This window comes from Galleria mellonella, unplaced genomic scaffold (assembly GCF_026898425.1).
Source record: "Galleria mellonella isolate WM207_F2 unplaced genomic scaffold, CSIRO_AGI_GalMel_v1 utg261, whole genome shotgun sequence".
NCBI classification, from domain to species: Eukaryota; Metazoa; Arthropoda; class Insecta; order Lepidoptera; family Pyralidae; genus Galleria; species Galleria mellonella.
Window position 1 is genome coordinate 1,102,666 of NW_026442057.1, and position 21,081 is coordinate 1,123,746.

Consider the following 21,081-nt stretch of genomic DNA (forward strand, 5'->3'; position numbering starts at 1 on the left):
CTTGTGTTTCTTTTGCCTTAATTTAAGGTCCGAGTAGACGATCAATGTTTTGTTCATAGACATGTACTTGTAGTATAAGTATTACATTATCTGTGAAAGAACAGATTATTTTTTTATTTAACTGATTACAATGAGAAAGAGATTCTTAGAGATTGTATATTTGTTTGTTTGTTACCTCATAACTCCGTTAGTTATAAACCAATTTGGGAAAATCTTTTTTTTATCTGAAAGGATATACTCACAGATTTTTAACACACAGGTTAAGTAGTTTAGTTCTTAAATAAAAAATATTGATTTTGTGACAATTGAAGTAGTTTTTTATGATGGGTGAAAATGGAGTGGTAACCTCGCCTTCCTTATCGGTATATGCTGGCGAGGCACCAGTAAGGTATGGTAGGTAAGGGTGAAAGCACATCAATTGCCTCATCGTGATGAAATCCAACAAGAATTATTTTCAAATTCGTCACGAGGTTTCATCATCATTCGTCAGCCATAGTTAACCACTATGGTTTCCGGGAGAACTGTGTGGAGGTCCACCTGATAGATAGATAGATCTTTTATTTCCAACAAACAACAAACAAAAAATAATAATTACTGTTAAAATAAACAACAATAAAGAGAGAGGAAAAATCAGTATATTTTGCTAGTAAAAGGAATCGCCTCAACTGTTGCTATATCGTCATAGTCGTAGAATACTGACGGATCTGACAAATATTACATATAAAGATCCGTCAGTATTCTACGACTATGACGATATATGCACACCTACAATGAGATGTAATTATATAGCGCTGATTTTCAGGCGGCCCCTTAACTCCTTTAACATATGGGTATTTTAACCACTCGAGCGTTTATGCATCATACGCTGTACCGAACAAAAATGTCATAGGCTACGGTAACCGCTTACCATCAGGTGGGCCGTATGCTTGTTTGCCAGCTCAGTGGTATAAAAAAAGTGATACCGCGCGCTAATGCAACAGCAAAAATAAATTTATGTAGGTAATAATCACATTTATCCATAACCTCTAATCGAAATTTGGTAATTTCAAAAAATCTGAAACTGAGTAAAAATGTTGCATCTCTGTGCATCTTCTACCGAATTTATCATGGGGAGTGTTCTGAGGAATTGTTCGGATTGATACCTGTTGCTGATTTTCACCACCGTACAACCCGCCATAAACTAAAATTTCATCCCAACTATCTGAACGAATGGCGGTCTTCCACCGTGCGTTTTTCAAGGCACTTTCTCCCACGCACAACCATTCTTTGGAATCAACTTCCAGCAGCAGTATTTCCGAACCGATACGACAACGTAACCTTCAAAAATAGCATATTCCTTTTTAAAACGCCGGCAGCACACCTGCAATGCCTCTGGTGTTGCAGGTGAGGATGGGCGGCTGTAGTCACTTACCATCAGGTGAGCCGCATGTACGTTTGCCTCCTGTGTTATAAAAAAAAAATCTTTGACGCAGTGGGTGTAGCAAGCTAGCCTAGATCCGCCGATCGTTCCACGGGTTATTAATAATTTTTATTCAAGTAAACTTAATATTAAGCATTTTTGAATCGCCTATAGACATGAGCAGTACCATGGACATAACAGAGTATACTGTTTCGCACATGATACCCCCCATGCGTTGCCATTCCTGAGGACTCAGGTGTTATTCCTCTGTACCCAGTAAATTCACGCCATATCCCACCTTTTAAACCGAAACACAGCCATGCAAACTGACTGCTTCACGGTTGAAACAATGTGTATATATGTATCAGTGTATCTTTCGTACACATCGCTTATGTTGTTTAACACGGCCAGTGGTATTTATTTTTTTATCTTATCTAATAATAATTAGCTAATGACATAAATTTGACGACAATAATCATCAATTGTACTCAATTAACTAATGATATCTTATGATCTACCTTATTTGTTCAACAAAACCTATTACATTTTAGACATAGTACATTTAAATAAATGCACATGTTAATAGAGAGTAAAAAAAAAATTACGATTTTAAAGTGCTTGTAAACAAACAAGTCTTTCGGAATAAAGATGATTTGAATTTGTAATACTCGAAATGCCCATATTTCAGCGAACAAATCAGAATTAAAGCAAACTTACCACCGTCAATTGATTTGTATAAAATTATTTTGGGGAAATGTGTATTAATAAAAACGTTTGCCTTGTGGTCCCGGCATAGAATGTCATTCCCTGTGGGTGAATTAATAGGCGACTTAATCTTCGAGAGATAAGCAGCAGCGTCCCTTTTTAAACATCAGCAAAATTTAACTGCGTTTGCCAACCTGCCTGCCAAACGTGGCAACTATTGGCAAAACCTTCCTTTTGGGGTAGCCTATATACTGCAGTGGACAGTTAACGCTTGATATGATAATGAATAAAAACTTCAATAAAATAAAACTACACAATGATTTATTAACATAACTCTATTAAAAAATAAACATATCAACAACAGGCTTTATGTACAAGTCGCCATACATTATGTACACAGTACCGTGACGCTATAAAATCGCGCCAAAACGCTGACTCGAGTCACTCTAGAGCCTTTGAGCAAACAACTCTGTCTCGTTCGACACGCATTCATTTAGAGGCAAATCACTACATTTTTAACCTACAAATAGCTATCAAAGTATTGACAAGTAATATAGATAAATTATATGTATATTGTAAATGATATCCAATGATATAACAGCTAGAGTACGACATATTGTGCTTGTGGCTATTATAGCACGACAACGTCAAGTCCAGTGTCTGGGGTGATGGTAGTAATGGTAGTTTTGCCAGGAATGTTTTTCTGTGACACTGATAAGTTCCATGGACGGTCAAGAGGCTGGAATCAAACATACTTTTTCCATTATTGTTTCCAGGACAGACGGAGGGTGTTGCTTCTTTTTTACACAATAATACATGTTTGCTTGACCGTCTACGGAGTACATAAAAGGTGCCGCGCAAGAATAAAAAAAAAAAAAAAAAAAAAAACAGTAGTGCCTATTTAAATACAGCATATAGTCCGTCAGATCATAGGCACTATCGACTGAATCTCACAGACTGATCAATATAAAACACTACTTTCCTCTTCGAATTTCCTCAACTCTGAATGTTTCTACTACATATTGCACTTTAAAAATGCTTTTTGGCATACACCTTTTTTGAAGTTTGATAATACAAATTAAAAATAATAAAATAAAAAAAAAAACAATGTCTAAATTTGTACAGTAGCGTTCAAATGCGTCAAAATATTGGTAACAAACTATAATTATTACATATATAATGTTACATTATTAGTGGTAACGTTGAAAGCCTTGGATTTATTCGACAGAGAATCTGTATGTTTATTTACTCCCCACCATATTCACAATAATATAATACACACAGAATGTAGAATGAAAGTTTATCATAGAGGGCCCTAGAGTGACGTCATATCATATGGCATAAATGCTACACTGGTGAGAAGCAATAATCGTGACAAACGAATAAAAATATGTTATTGGAGTAACCATTTACATACATACATACACCGCGCTTAGATCAGCTACATACACACAGGCTTCTGTGATAATATTCAACTAAACGATTACATACCCACAATTTTTAAAGTGAGATGTGTTTCGGATTATTGAATAACTAAATATTAATTTAGTTACACAATTCGCTCAATATTCTATACCAATTTTAGCAACTTTTGAAGTTGCTAAAAACATAAGCATTTCACTCACAAACTCCCATCAAATAGCTAAAAGTAATTTGGTAGAAATGTAACTTGGCAACACTGTGTCTCAGGATCTGTATTGTAGGATAGTTGCCTATAAATTTGAAATTAACGATTACTACGCGATCGGTTGGTAATTGTCAAAAATAACTGTCTATGAAGCATCTTACTACATATAGTCATTAATTCAGAATCTAAATATCGATTAATCAATCGATATGTTTACACAATTTAATCGATTATAATCGACGCTATATACAATAGAATCGATTATTTCAACATATTTCTGTAGATCAATAATTATAATATACATATAGTATTTTAATCAATTATAATCGACTTCGATTTATTACTTATAATTAACTGCTTCCCGTGGCTTTGTCCGCGTGCATGAGTATGTCAAGAATCCTATGTATAATCTATCCATTTACTACATTTCAATCAAATCCATTCAGTCGTTTAAGCGTTATGAAGTAACAAACATACAAATAACTACAAACTTTTACATTTAAAATAATAGGATTATATCACTAAGGCCGTGTGGTCCCGGCATAGAATAGGCCACCCCGTCCTTTCCCGTGGGTGTCTTAAGAGCCGACTAAGGGAGGGCTAGGGATGGGCAGCAGCGTCTCTCTTAAAACATCTCTAAAGCCTGACTGCGGTTGCCAATCCGCCTGCCAAGTGTGGCAACTACTGGCAAAACCCCCCAAGGGGGAGGCTTATGTTCAGCAGTGGACAGTTAAAGGCTGATGTGATGATATCACTAAGGTTCCTAATGTACGCATCCTTACTCCATAGTTAATAAGTTTGGATCCAAAAATTTTACATAAAATATTCCAATTTGACTAGAACACATACTGCATTCCATTTTCACAATTTATAGCCCCCAGAAAAAAAAAATATAAACAAACATACGTTGTTACAATTAGTTCTAAAATTTCGTGTCCAAAACACATCTCACTTCTGACAGTCAATTTAGTTGTCTATGCGTTAGAGTCAATAATTACATTTAAAATAGGCCAGTTGCAAATTAAGGATATCTGTAAAGTGTAGTCTAATTTATTATATTCATTGCAGGCGTGTTATTTGCAACCATTTTGTGTTTATTTGCATGTTCGTATTGAAATTTGTTGTGTACTAATTTATTGCCAGTTACTTCGAATACGTCAATTTCAGAAGTAGAATAAAAACAATGTAATAGACGACTTCTAGAATGGCGTATCGAGGTAAAACACATTTTATGTTTGGAACAGTAGTTTTTGCATGATGCCAAAACAAACATACAGACTGACAGACGAAATTTCTAAAAATTATTGTTTTAGCATCTATTGGGTTTCAATTTTTCTCAAATATCGCCCAAGTACAGAGGTGTTTTTGTTACAATTTCATAATATTGGCTAGGTTGCAAAAGTGGTCAACTTTTGTGCTTTGAGACTTATTTTTCATTAAAGAAAAAAAAAAAAAACGTATCATAAACGACTATCACAGGGATAATCTAAAGGCAAGGAGATTAGTTGGCCATACCAGACATAAAGCTAGCTAAAATAGCACATATCATGCATTCCTTTCTTTTTATACAACTCAGAATGGCAAACAAGCTGACGGCCCACCTGATGGAAAGTGGTAACCGTCGCCTATAGACATGAGCAGTACCGTAGACATAACAGAGTATACTGTTTCGCCCATGACACCCCCCATGCGTTGCCATTCCTGAGGACTCGGATGTTATTCCTCTGTACCCAGTAAGTTCACGCCATATCCCACCCTTCAAACCGAAACACAACCATGCAAACACAACTGCTTCACGGTTGAAACACGAATGGGACAGAGGTATCCAAGCAATCGACTTTTGTACAAAGTCCCCCTCAAGATAACAATATGTTTTATTTGACTCTAACCTAATTTACAATAAGAGTAATATTTGGATTAACTTTTATTCCCCAAAGTGGTAGAAATATTACATAGGGGTTACCAATTTTTTGATAGGGAACTAACATTGCCAGTCTTATGGTGTATGACTTATATTATACCGTATTTTATTCCCGATGGTGTATTTAAAATATGTGGTAAGGCGAGAGTTTAAAATTAACAATTTGCCAGTAAAGGTTACCAGTGTTACGAGATTTATAAGAATTTAAAATACAGAAAAATATTAAAGAAATAACAGTTACACTATGTAGAACAATTTCCGATGGGATTGTGTGTAGATTGCAGTATGTCCCTGAAGGCACACTAGAATCAATTCTGAAGTGCTATTCTTTAAGCTTATCTCTTAATAATATAATCTTAATATAAATAATAATTTTGAGTTAAAAACTATTAGAAAATGAATTCATATTGATCTTTACAATAAAGATTTTGCTATTATGTCAAAAATAAAATTTAAGGAAAATAACGCTTCAGAATCGACTCCCTTTTAAGAAGTATTCCGTTAGTACAATTGAACATTTTCCCAAAAGAAACATAGCTTCAAAGATGAGAAACCATATAAAGTTGCCTACACCAAATTAACATGCTGTATTAGTGTGAAAGGCTCGAAATTTGTTTTATTTTTTTTATAATATCAATTTACAAGTGACCACACTGTCTTGAACGAACACATTGTTTGGTCCATGAATGTAATCAACCGAAAAGGGAATACTACTCTCAACAGTTGGCTGCATTGATTAAATGGATTAAAGAATCCGTGTTTATAGGATGAAAGTAACACGATGTGGGGTAAGTTATTCCATATTCATTCATTCGATTTTTTTCAGGTAAACTTCAAGATTACTAACAGAACACTTCCATCCTAGTTATATACAAAAAGTACCAATGTGCATGAGGTTTTATACAAACTTAAACATACCCAATTATTTTAGATTCGCTATTCTGCTACACCATTGGACCTTAGTGATAACACAATGGGATTTAAAAAGTCCATTGTACACGAATCATATTGTATAATAAGATTTTCCGTTAAATTAAACCGCTATTGTAAATATACCAGTCTGTTAACATTGCACCTTCAGAGAAAGTAGCCTATTAAACTCGACGAGTTATGCAAAGTGAATCCCATTATGGGGCAGCAGTAAGCATATTAGGTAATGAGATGCCGGGTTCGATTTCCAGTCGGGCCAGTTTAGGAACTTTTCAAAATTGTCTCGTTTCTTGGTGTTATGGGTTATGTCTCTAGATGTTTATTGGCTGGTTCCTCATGTTCCTAGCTAGAGGTCCAGATTGCATGCCATTTATTTTTATGATTCGTGTATGGTGTGCTTTATCCCCGGGTCACAGAAAGGTACCGCTGACACGATTAGTACACACTAGCATATGATCAGTCCACAGCCAAATTTAAACTGCTGCTTCGCTTGGTTCGCCATACCGGAGAGAGCAAACGTGAACGGCAGCGGTTGGAGTTTCTTCTCGAGGACCGCGCCAATGTTCCAATTGGAATCTACCATGCCTGCACAGAAAGAGATGGATAGTAACTCTTTATTGTTCACTCTGAAAGGTAATAATTAGTAAAGTTATCATAAACAAAAGATCACCCTAAGAAAACAATGGGCAGTCCTATACCTGGAAACAATCTCATATGTATAATTCTATACCATGTGGTCCCGGCATAGAGTATATATATATATATATATATATATATATATATATATATATATATATATATATATATATATATATATAGTAACTATTAAGCAACCTGTAACTAGAACTGGTTTTGCTGACTCAAAAAATAATTAAGAAAGTCTTGAAAGCGTTCGAGTCTTTATTATTCTATCATTAATTGTAAAGTTTGGTTTATTGATACCAGATATTTCAGCTAGATGCTATAAAAATTAGTTGCTGCGTACCTCTGAACATGAGATCAGCCTTTGGTATGTTCACTTGATAACCGATTGTGCCCACAGACTCCATCCCTCTGAAGGATGTATCAATTTCTGCTACAATCTGAAATAAATTATTCATAATTATTATGCTATAACGATATTTTACCAGAGGGAGAAGGGTGGGACATGGCAGTGAATTTACAGGGTACAGAGGAATCACACCTGCGTTGCCATTCCTGAGTCCTCAGGAATGGCAACGCATGGGGGTATCATGAGCGTAACAGTATACTCTGTTATGTCCACGGTACTGCTCATGTCTATAGGCGACGGTTACCACTTTCCATCAGGTGGGCCGTCAGCTTGTTTGCCATTCTGAGTTCAAATAAACGGAATTAGCCAAGGTAATGATGACTTATAAGGATAACATTAAAGAACTATGGAGACCACAGAATATGCCGTGATATATCCATGGTAACTCTCATGTATTGCCATTTCTGAGGGCTAGGGTGTTAAATCTCCACACACTTAAATTTCACTGTCATTAGCATCCCAAATATCTACTGTCTCTTAAATTGGTCCTTACGAATGATGGACATGGATTGGAGAGATTTTGGGGTAACCATCTCTTGCTGAAGAAGGGCCAAATTAAAAGTACCCGTAACCGGCGAGCGTGTATGAAAAGATTGATGATTGTGGAGGAAGCGAAAGAGGTTTGTTTGAATCGTAGCATTTGGCGTTCCATTGTTTCTGCCTACCCTAATGGGAGATAGGCGTGACAGATATGTATGTATGTATGTAATCTCTTTCCACTGATGCTGATCAAGATACTGAAACCAAATTCAAAGAGTTAGTTTGACCACTGAGCCAGAGTGCAACTTTGAGTATCAATCAAGTATATTTTCCAACTAGAATTAACCTTTTTTATGTACTAGTTAAAGAATCTGCTAAATAATTGATCTATTTACAATTTACGTCAACAGCATCATCATATGTCATTAACTGTCCACTGCTGAACATAGGCCTCTCCCATAAAAAGGGGTTTGCTAGTTTTTTGATGGATGAAAATGGTATGGCAACCCCGCCTGCGCTAACGGGATACGCTGGCGGAGCACCAGTGTAGGGTGATCGATGAGAAGGAAAGGGGTTTGCTAGTAGCGGCAAGCAAGATGGCAATCACAGTTAGGTTTTGGTGATGTATTGATTAGGGATGCTGCTGCCCATCCCTCTATCAACGGGAAAGGAATTGACCCATTCTATGCTGGGACCACATGGCGATAATCAATAGAATATTAATACTATAACAATAAACGGTAGCATAAAACTGACTTTTTTGGTAGTTTTATAGTGTGAATGTAAAAAAAAACTCTACTGTTCCTCTCAAAGAACTAAACTAAACAACTAAACACTTGCCGTGACACTGTTCAAAATAACACACCTGTAATTGTTCACTGGCTTGTTTGAAGTAACATAAATGGAAGCCGGCCGCGCCCACCGTCGCCGACACCTCCGAATCTGAGGAATATATGAATTTATTACTTTATATATATATATATTTTGTACATTCACTTATAATATAGATTTTAGGGTTATAACAAAAATGTACACACGACGGACTTGTCTTTTAAAGGGATTTCTTTCAGTCAACCTTGAGAATCCGAAAGGAGAAAGTGTCTACAGGCTTTTTATATAAAGCATAACATATATGGGGCAAAAATAATACGATAAATAATAAACTATAGTAGCTATATAGTTAGTAACAGAGTATAAATAATATATACATATACATAAATACAATGACACTTGTATTGTAAAAAAAAAACGAATTTAATAGAATAATGAAGACATGGATTTAATAAGAATCTTGACCAGTTATTTAAATAATTAGAACAATGTACAAAATTTTTTTTTACAACACAGAGAGCAAACGAGCATGCGGCTCACCTGATGGTAAGTGACTACCGCCGCCCATGATCACCCACAACACCAGCGGAAGTACTACCAAACGCTTGTTTTTTTCGCTTTGTTTACTACTCACCGTCCATAGTGTATCTACCGGCTGCTGAAGCTATTGCGATCTCTCCACCCATCACCCTCATACCTGATTGGTACACCAGTTCGGCGCCTAAAGCTAATCGCTTTGTTACCGACTGAAAACCAAAATAACAATAATTTATCTAAACTAATATTAGAAAAAGAAAGACTTTTTTATACAACTTAAAATGGCAAACGAGCTGACGGCCCACCTGATGGAAAGTGGTAACCGTCGCCTATAGACATGAGCAGTACCATGTCCATAACAGAGTATACTGTTTCGCCCATTATACCTCCAAGCGTTACCATTCTCGAATACTCAGGTGTTATTCCTCTGTACCCTGTAAATTCACTGTCATATCCCACCTTTCAAACCGAAACACAGCCATGCAAACACAACTGCTTCGTGGTAACAACACGAATGGATCAGGTGCCCAAGCAAACGATTTTTGTACAATCTCCCTCTGGTAAAGATTTAAATTTATGTATATTTCTTTGAAATCAAATGAGTTTATTTGTATTAAACATTTAAAATTATTAACAAAGGCCACTTAATATTAAGTTTAACATCTGTTTAATTTGCCTTGAGCGATGTAGGCATGCCAATATTTATAATTTATAAAATATGTGAAAAATAAAATTTACTTATAAAGTCAATTTAAGTTATTCAATTTTTTTTCAATAACTTAAGATTTAAGCATTTTTGAATCGTCACATTTTTTTTTATGACCACCCATCTGGAATACAATTTCAGTCAAGAAAAACAGGGCATGTAATTCAGCTGTTGCTTTTTTCAAAAAGTTTCATTATAAAATTAATGAATTTATTAATAGCTTCTCCTTGCAAAACCCCCCCAAGGGGGAGGCTTATGGTTAGCAGTTAAAATATCACATATTTTTTTATACAACTTAGAATGGCAAACAAACTGATGGCCCACCTGATGGAAAGTGGTAACCGTCGCCTATAGACATGAGCAGTACCATGGACATAACAGAGTATACTGTTTCGCCCATGATACCCCCCATGCGTTGCCATTCCTGAGGACTCAGATGTTATTCCTCTGTACTCTGTAAATTCACAGTAGAAACAAGAATGGGACAGAGGTACCCAAGCAATCGACTTTTGTACAAAGTCTCCCTCTGGTAATATATATATATATATATATATATATATATATATATATATATATATATAATATAGTTTTGTAAGTATACATTATATATATATATATAATAACTATATAATAACTTACGTATACATTATATTTTAATAGTCGTATATTTTAGTCGAGTAAATTCGTCTAGTTTAATTCGCTTGCTTGATAATTCGCGCTCAGCGAGTCGAGGCGCGCAGTCAGCTTCGCGCTCATGACCGAGGGTCCCGGATGGTCCCGAAACTAGTCGAGTTTTCTCGACTAACAATACACGTAAGTCAATCTGGTTGTTTGTACATTTAAATATCACACTGTATTAATTGAAAATCCTATATAGAGCAACCATCAATTCGGATTTTATAGTTCCTAAAGATCTAACTTAAAAACCGGTATATGTTTTATCTTTAGACTCCATCTAGAAGCGATCTAATTCATTGGTTTTTCCAATTTTGGGATCCACGCGTACGAAAAGGGCCATATCACCATGTGTGCAAGAAAAATATGCCTAAAACATACGTGATAAAAATTAATTTCTCTGACAAGTTCACCTGTAGATAATGCCCAACAATGACAGCCGACTTGTCATTGAGGTCGGGCTTCGCGAACGTGAGGGCCGCTGTGTAGTCGGAGCCTTTGTACTCGACTGTACCCTGGGTCGTCGTCAATTTGCATTCCTGGACCTGGAATTTTTTTTACACTAGTATAATAAACTGACGATTCACTTATTGGAAAGTAGTAACCATTGCTTGTAGATGAACGGCACTGACTATGGTACCCTTCATTTCATTGCCTTGTCATTCCTGAGGGCCTACCATGAAATGTTTTCCGAAATGTCGGAGCCAAACGAAACAGAAATTTGATGTTAAAATTACATAATACATGCCGTTCGGAAATATTAAAAATGTTAAAATATTGTTCCTTTGGACTTTTATGTAAGGATGTATGACGAACGCAATGTTAAACTCCATTTATTGGTCCGATTTTGGTATAAACAAAAACACGAAATTGAGTCCGAAATTGACTACGGTCTTATGAATTAAATGAATGACATACTTTGTAAATATAACTTTACCTTAAATAAGACAGTCTTAATGACTTCGAAATGTATTTTAAAGTGACGATAAGTTTATTTTGAAACTTTCGCGTTGTTTACACTTATTTTAAATACACTATTGGGACTTAAAACGTCGGCAATAAAGAAGCAGGTATGTAGGTACTATTTACATGCAAAAATTTTTTCATCGCGTCAAGTCCCGATTGTGTATTTAAAATATCAAGATAAGTTAATACATTGATCGCCTTGTCAGTCACGGGTGTCTGACACTGGAATACTCCAATGGGACTACGCGACGCGTAATTTTCTTTCGGTGGCGCTTTGTCAGTCACATGCGACTGACACATAAAAATCCTCATAATTTCCCACAAAAAATGCATCAAAGTAAATTAAATAATTATATCTCTACATAATTTATTAAATATAACTTAAAAACAAAAAATGTTTATGAAATAAACTTGTTGGCGGAGAATGTGTTAAATTTACTATATTTTATGTTAAATTTAAAATATTTTCTTATATCCTCTTGTACAACTTATAATTTCTATTTTAGAAAAAAGCATAAACTTAAGAACTGCCTGCTTTTTTTTGCCAGTTTTTTTTTTTTGTGGGACGCAATCTTTAATTATACTGGTAGAAAATAATTACATTTCTGTTTTGCCAAAGGTTGACTGGGAGAGAATGCTATACAGTATTAAGTCCACCTTTTGTACCACATTTTTTTTTAATGCGGTCAATAAAGAAAAAATAAATAAATAGAACACTGTCTTAGAAAAATGCTAATGATTTAAATAGCAAATTGCACAATACATATATACATATATATTTATTTATTCTTTATTGTACAATAAAACTTTGTACAAGTGGCGAGCCTAATGCCAATACCAACCTGGGCAGCACCTTTCACTCTAATCTCTTGGGTTAGCTGATGTATAATATTGAAGTTCACATTCCCTGATGGGTCCACATCTCCCAGTACGACGGGGAACGCCTCTGTTGGTGATATCTGCTTAGTACCAATGTAAGTTGCTCCTAGTTTGTAGCCATTTTGTGCAGAACTCATTGTCAGTGTGTGGGACATCTGAAATAATTTTATTATTATTAATTTACTATGCTATTTTTTTTTTTATACAACTTAGAATGACAAACAAGCTGACGGCCCACCTGATGGAAAGTGGTAACCGTCGCCTATAGACATGAGCAGTACCATGGACATAACAGAGTATACTATTTCGCCCATGATACCCCCCATGCGTTGCCATTCCTGAGGACTCGGGTATTATTCCTCTGTACCCAGTAAATTCACGCCATATCCCACCCATCAAACCGAAACAGCCATGCAAACACAACTGCTTCACGGTTGAAACACGAATAGGACAGAGGTACCCAAGCAATCGACTTTTGTACTGTGCTATTCATAAATATATTTAATATATGTGATGTATTTATTTTATTTTTTATTATTTCAACCTTTAACTGTCCACTGCTGGACATAAGCCTTCTCATAAGCGGAGTTTTGCAAGTAGTTGCCATGCTTGGCATTCGCAGTTAGACTTTTAGAGATGTTTTAAGATGGACGCTGTTGCCCGTACCTTGCCCTGTCTTAGTCACCTCTTACGACACCCACGGGAAAGGAAGGGGTGGCCTATTCTACACCGGCACGGCATTGTACATTTATGTAGTGGTATTTTTTCATTATTTATTATTTATTCATTTTTTATTATTTATTCATTGCCACACCTTCTAAGGACCAGTAATGAAAAATAAACTTTATACAATTTTATTAGAATATAAATTTATATTTCCTAACAGATTGTGTGAAAATTTTAAATATATCAGTAATTATATATATAATATAATGCTGAAGGTACAATAATCTTTACAGATAACACAAGTTTAAGAGAGTCTTTTCATCCCCTTTTGATGCCTTAACAACCCAACAAACATATAACATTATATATTATACATAGGTTGTCTGTAAGAGATTGCTTCTGACGATAAGGCCGCCTTTTGTATATTTTTTTTTTTTACAACACGGGGCAAACAAGCATGCGGCTCACCTAATGGTAAGTGACTACCGCCGCCCATGGTCACCCACAACACCTACGGCATTGCAGGTGTGCTGCACATTCTGTATAAATACTTCTTGTATACATCTCTATTGTGCGCAATGAAGTTTTTTATTATTATTACATGAAGCATTCAGGGTGGAGGACACAGGCCAATTTTTATATGCATCAATCAGTAAGTTCTAATTATTATTTATATATAAAAGTGATTTTAAGTAATCATTAAATACCTGAAAATGATTGGAGATGCCCTTGTTAAACATTAGTTTGCCGCCTTCAAAGTTGACTGGCATCACCTCTGCAAAAGAAGACAATTTCAGCATATAGTAACGAGATGTTAGTAGTAGTTAGTTAGTAACGATGTGATATGGAGTGAATTTACAGAGTACAGAGGAATAACACCTGAGTCCTCAGGAATAGCAACGCATTGGGGGTATCATGGGCGAAACAGTATACTCTGTTATGTCCGTGGTACTACTCATGTCTATAGGTGACGGTTACCACTTTCCATCAGGTGGGCCGTCAGCTTGTTTGCCATTCTAAGTCGTATAAAAAAAATTGTTAATTTATTAAACTTATTTTAGCTATACAATGCTTTTGTAATTTTTATTTATGTTAATATCTCGAATTCAAAGACTGTGACAAAACATTCTGAATGAATGAATGAATGATAACTTTATTTTGAATGAATAACTTTATTTGCTTGAATGCAGTAGAAATATTAAATGTTATAGATAAGACTCTGCATTCTATGTGGTGTGGGAATTCTAACAGCACTGGCATATTTAAGACTATTTTCCAGGAGGGAGGGGGGTAGGCCTGGCTGCTTACAAACGGTCCATTATGTCATCTAACATCTAATATGTTTTTATGCATAGTTATAAGTTCTGCTCACATCCACAGAGGGAGACTTTGTACAAAAGTCGATTGCTTGGGTACCTCTGTCCCGTTCGTGTTTCAACCGTGAAGCAGTTGTGTTTGCATGGCTGTGTTTCGGTTTGAAGGGCGGGATATGGCATGAATTTACTAGGTACAGAGGAGTAACACCTGAGTCCTCAGGAATGGCAACGCATGGGAGGTATCATGGGCGAAACAGTATACTTTGTTATGTGCATGGTACTACTCATGTCTATAGGCGAAGATTACCACTTTCAATCAGGTGGGCCGTCAGCTTGTTTGCCATTCTAAGTTGTATATCAAAAAAAAACCTTTCTAAAAATTAAAACCTACAAGGTTTTCAACTTTAAGGATGAGTGTGTAAAAAAATAAGATGTAAAATCTTTATTCCACTGATGTGTTGTTATTCAAAGTAATATAAATATGTAATATAAATTTATTAAACCCTTAAACCTGGATTTTATTAAGTAGATGTAATTTAAGTAGTGGAAAGGTTTTTTTTATTTGACTATTATAAATAGACATTTAGTATTGTTTATAAAGTGTCTCTATGAATATGATATTATTTTTATTATGACAATTTTACATTAATTTTATATTGTATATATTAGTTATGGCAGAATGTAGATTGAAAAAAACATTTTCATTAAATGTATGTAACCATATTCATGCAATCGATGATTTGGATTTGTTTTTTTTTTATATTTCAGAATAAGTTCACACTTGATTTCACCTGACCCAATGGCCTAGTGATTATAAGATTATTTTTTTAGAGAGAAACAACAGCAAAAGTAAATAAAATCCTATCATCTTAATTATGTTCATACATAGACACGTATAAACTTGACTTTGGCAATATTTAAATAATAATTTACAGGGTACAAAGGAATAACATCTGAGTCCTCAGGAATGGCAAGGCATAGGGGTATCATAAGCATAACAGTATACTCTGTTATGTCCATGGTATTGCTCATGTCTATATGCGACGGTTACTACTTTCCATCAGGTGGGTCATCAGCTTGTTTGCCATTCTAAATTGCATAAAAAAATCTGGGTTTATGGGTTTAATAAAGCATATTTATATTACTTTAAATAACAACACATCAATCAAAATATGATAAATTGTTACTTTATTAGTAGAATAAAGATTATAAGTCATGTTGTTTTTTTACACATTCATCCTTAAAGTCGAAAACCTTGTAGGTTTTAATTTTTGAGAAAGGAATGAGGATAAAAGGAAAGTTAAATAAAAAAATTAAAAAAAAATTTTTTTTTTTAATGTTGATCCTAAATTTGGTGATTTTGAATTATATTAATAAAGGGAATGGTAATGCATGAAGGGTTTCACAGGCATTACAGTATATTATGATGTCCATAGTGTTCTGTTCATGTCTATAGGCAATGGTTTAAACTTTTTATCAGGTAGGTCATTAGTTTGTTTGCTGTTCTAAGTTGTATAAAAAATATTATGATGAAAAATATGTACCCAATAGAATATAAAGGATTTCCATAAAAAAAAATTGCTAAATAAATAAGTATAGTACATGTTCTTTGTTCTTTTGTGTTCATAAAAAAATAGTCACAAAGATAGTATATTATAATAAGTATTATCAATAAAATATATAAATTTATGGGACATTCTTCACTTAATAAATGATAGCCTATGACCTTTTCTAAGGATTTATTATACAACTACATTCAGGAATGAGCACATTAATTTAGGTTGAGTAGGGCTTATCACTAAGCAAATATAGATACCTTGGGAGACATGTGATCAGAGTTGTATAGAGTACTTATTATAAAAAAAAAACTTCTATAAAAGTGAAGATCACTTTACTTTTTTTTTATATTAATTAACATTAATACAGTAAACTAAACATCTATAGGTCACTTTAAAATATTACATCACGAGTTAACCAAACTTTTTGTATATCGTAAATGTTTATTTGTCGGCGCTTTTTGTATGGATATATAAAAAGAACACTACGAGTAATTATCGATTAGAAGATTTCTTTTATATAACCGTTAACAAAGAACAGTGTATAATACAAAGAATAAATTTTAAAATATTACCTTTGGTCTTTTTATGCAGTTCATCCAATGTCCCTGGATTTTCACGTTTGTTCTCATTTTCTATGTTTTGTATATCAGTGCTTGTAAGCCCTGTGTTAGAGACACGATATCTGCTTGCTATAGCACCCATTTTATTGAAGATTTCGTTATACTTTCCCTAAATTCCACAGAAATCGATGAACATGTGCAAGAAATCTATGTAATAAAAGACAATCGCTGCGGTGTGAAGTTGACAGCAGATGTTACTAACTCCAAAAAATAAATTTATTTCAATACATAGACGAAAAATAAAACGTTCAAAGCCGACACAATTCATTTAGTTTCTAGTTTTCCGAGATTTCCTGTAGCCAATTAGAAAGTGGGCTACAACACACATGTATCCTTTTATTTCCTGTATCTCGCTAAATTTAAAATCGGCCCAATTATAAGTTTAAGCTAATTAGCTTCAACTTATAATAAGCTCGATTTTAAGGTACCATTTCTTTAATTTTACTTCTTAACCTATATTGAATTAATAATATTTCGAAATTATTGCTTATGCAATACTATAAACTTAATTTGTAATAATTTTGACTAAAATCGATTTGAAAACTAGTTTAGATTGGTCTTTACTGTAAAAATTTTAGCGTGATATTAAATTTAAATTTCAAAGATAGGTTTAAAGAAATAACGGCTAATAATTGATTTCATTGTGTAGGTGAAAGTCTTACTAGTGTAACTCTCTAACATATGTTTATTAAGTTTTTAGCTTTTGCAGTGCCAGTCTATATATTCTATAATTACAAAGAAATTGTATTACTACTTCATGTTTATAGTACTTGTTTATTCTTAATGATTGACTGTCTGAAAGTGTGGGCCTGTTCACTATCGTAGATTAAGAACAAAACCAACACTTTTACTGCTGGTGCTATTTTTAATCTATGTCTTAAAAGTCATTATAATTATTACTCTGTTTCGTCTGTCATATTTTCAATGTTCTGTTTATTATTTAGTGAAATTATATATTTGGAAATATTGTTTAATAAGTGTGGAAAACACAATTGAATAAATTTGCCATTTAAATAAAATAAAGTGCAAAATAGTATCAAGTGTTAAAGGGTGCCCATTGAACATATTTTAATTTTGTAATACTTCCAACTTATTGTGACAAACACACACATACAAAATGCCCAAGGTAGTCTCAAGGAGTATCGTATGTTCTGATACGAAGGATCAAGAGGAATATAATGAGACAAAACCACTGCACATTTATTACTGCTTATGTGGTCAGATGACCCTCATATTGGACTGTACCATCGATCGCCTACCATTAAGACCCCTTGACGGAGCCAGAGTTATCGACGGATCGAAACACGCTCACAAAATCACCTCGGATCCTGACGAAACAATATACTTGAAACGTGAAGATGGTATTGAACGGCAATATCGGTTAAAATGCAAGAAATGTGCTGTACCTCTGTACTACAAACATGTTCAGGACAATAATATAGTGTTCATTATGAGAGATGCTCTTGTCCAGTCAGCTGGTGAGGGTGGAGTTACGGATATTTATAAACAAGTGGCCCTGACACAGCCAAAGAAGATCATGGTCACGAAACACACTAAGAATATGGGTAAATTTAGTTCTGTAACAGTATCAACAATAGACGAGGAAGAAGATGAAATAGAGGCGAGAGAAGTGGCTGACAGTTATGCAAACAACGCACGGATTATTGAGAAACAATTGGAGAGAAAAGGAATGAATAAACGGCAAGCTGAAACACCAACTCAGCAAATGGAAAAGAGAGTACGGGGAACTTTGATTGATAAATAAATTTTGTGTTATCAATTTGTCTTTAAATTAATAATCCTAATAAATAATTTGTAAACTCAATACAATCAGGTCTCGAGAAATTATATTCTTTGGCAACCAATCCTTATTTGCTTAAGAATTTTGAATACATAAGAATAATATATTTTAAATTCTTAGATTAAAAATATCAGCGAGTAATGTTTCACAAAATAAGTTCCTATTTTTAATAAGTAAAAGCTGTTCCATCATTTGAATTTAAGATCACCATATCAGCTGTCAACTATCTGCTGGTGAACATAGGCCTCCCCATAAAGGGGGTTTTGCCAGTACTTGCCATGCTTGGCAGGCGAATTGGCAACTGCAGTTAGGCTTTGGAGAATCCCTTGACTATTAATTTTCCTATAACACCCAGGAATAGAATGGGTGGCCCATTATATACTGGGATAACACAGCTGGAATTTAAGATCAAAGTCTTTGAAGTTATATAAATTTAGTTTTAAATTATACCATATTAATTGTTTCCTGCGGTATTACCCATGTGAAAGTAGATAGGTTATAGTGACTGTTTACCATCAGATGAGACTGAATGTTTTTTGCCACCTACATGGTATAGAAAAATTATATCATGTGTACCATGTTTTAGGACACAACCTATCTGTATAAAATTTTATTGAAATCCATTCAGTTGTTTAAGTGTAAAGTAAATTTAAATATTTTATTATTTTGAAGGAATTTAGTAGAATGTTTATAGTTAAACTCACTATTTTTATTTATCATTTTATTAATATTTAAAAATATAAAAACATGTTAAGGACATCATACTTTTTTCTTTTCCCTTTTACTAGACAAGACCAGAGAGTATCGCTCTATATACATCAAACATAGACTAACATAGTTGCCATATTAACAAATGTATAGATTGCTTTCTCAACACATCATTAATCTGTATTCTTTCATAATTTTAATATTAATAGGTAGGTACGAAATTCAGTTTTGTTTTAAAACAGAATTTAAATATGGCGTTAGATCGTGATCAATTCATTCTGTATTTATCAGTTGTAGGAATTTCTTAATGGTTTCCTTTGATACTCTGCTTTGAATGCAGACGGTGGCGTTGCATAAATTAATATTTTATTCAACGTACTCAAATGTGGCATTATTTATAGATTCATTTTAGGGCAGAACTGCTGGCATTACAGTTTTATTTTCAACAGAGTTAAAAAAAGGAGGTACTGAATTTAGCTGTATTTTTTTTTTAAAGTTTGTTACTTAACTTTTTTTTTTTATACAATTTAGAATGGCAAACAAGCTAACGGCCCACCTGATGGAAAGTGGTAAACGTCGCCTATAGTATGAGCAGTACTATGGACATAACAGAGTATAATGTTTCGCCCATGATACCCCCCATGCGTTGTCACTCCTGAGAACTCGGGTGTTATTCCTCTGTACTCTTTAAATTCACGCCATATCCCATTCTTCAAACCGAAACACAGCCATGCAAAGACAATTGCTTCACGGTAGAAACACGAATGGGACAGAGGTACCCAAGCAATCGACTTTTGTATAAAGTCTCCCTCTGGTTGTATACAATTTGGATTTTTTTTTATCTGAAAGGACATACAGATCGGTCCCATAGAAATTTTATCAAAATCGGTTCAGTAATTTAGTTTATAAATAAAAATAACTGGTTTTACCACAGTTGAAGTTTTTTTTTTTGTGGAACATAATCTCAGTTAGGCATAGTTTATAAGTTTTGTACCCAGTTTGTTTTCGTGTATTGAAATGTTCTCTTATTATTTAAATAATTAATTAAATATCATAGAATTCTAAATTATACCTACATAATTGTACTTAAAAAAATACATATTCAAAAACTTCTTTTTAATTTTTTTTTATGCGTTATTTGTCAGGTGAATTCAGGATACTTTGTACTTTTATTTGTGAAAATCAGCAGTTTAGTTTTTGAATTATGAAATGTTGATTATATTATATATTACTTGCTTTTGCCCGCGACTTTCTTGGCATGACTGGGATATGTTTATTATTTACCAAGATAATAATTAGGCTATAGCCTCCATCACATATTACTAAATTTCATAGTAATTAGTTAAGCTATTTTTTTTAATGGATAATATTGACATGGTAACCCCACTTGCGCGGGGGGGAAAGGGATTGTTAGTAATGGAGACTGAGAATCCTATTGCTAGTAAATATACCCAACCAGGTTAACGTCCTCGCGGTTCTCCCTGGAAACTATCATGGTTAATTCCTGATGAATTCATCATGATGGGCTAATTGGCCTGTTTTCATTCTCATCTATCACCCTTCACTGGTGCTACGCCAGCGTATTCCGTTAGCGCAGGCGGGGTTACCATACCATTTTCACCCATAAAAAAAAACCCTTCTTGCTCTTTTGATATACGCTGGCAAGGCACCAGTAAGAGATGATAGGTGACGATGAAAGCAGGT

The 21,081-nt window shown here is 34.2% G+C and overlaps 2 protein-coding genes across 2 annotated transcripts; one reads left to right on the plus strand and one right to left on the minus strand.

The window, feature by feature from the left end:
• Positions 1–6,455: 6,455 nt before the first annotated feature.
• On the minus strand, positions 6,456–17,056 carry LOC113510584 (mitochondrial import receptor subunit TOM40 homolog 1). Its single transcript, XM_026894037.3, has 8 exons — positions 16,821–17,056; positions 14,081–14,148; positions 12,671–12,862; positions 11,276–11,407; positions 9,579–9,690; positions 8,979–9,055; positions 7,568–7,664; positions 6,456–7,167 (listed from the first exon to the last, which is right to left on the minus strand). The coding sequence occupies exons 1-8, from the start codon at positions 16,948–16,950 to the stop codon at positions 7,028–7,030; spliced, it is 948 nt and encodes a 315-aa protein (XP_026749838.2). The 5' UTR covers positions 16,951–17,056; the 3' UTR covers positions 6,456–7,027.
• Positions 17,057–17,768: 712 nt separating this feature from the next.
• LOC113510585 (STING ER exit protein) lies at positions 17,769–18,648 on the plus strand. The gene has a single exon (XM_026894038.3). The coding sequence runs from the start codon at positions 17,986–17,988 to the stop codon at positions 18,631–18,633; it is 648 nt and encodes a 215-aa protein (XP_026749839.1). The 5' UTR covers positions 17,769–17,985; the 3' UTR covers positions 18,634–18,648.
• Positions 18,649–21,081: the final 2,433 nt, after the last annotated feature.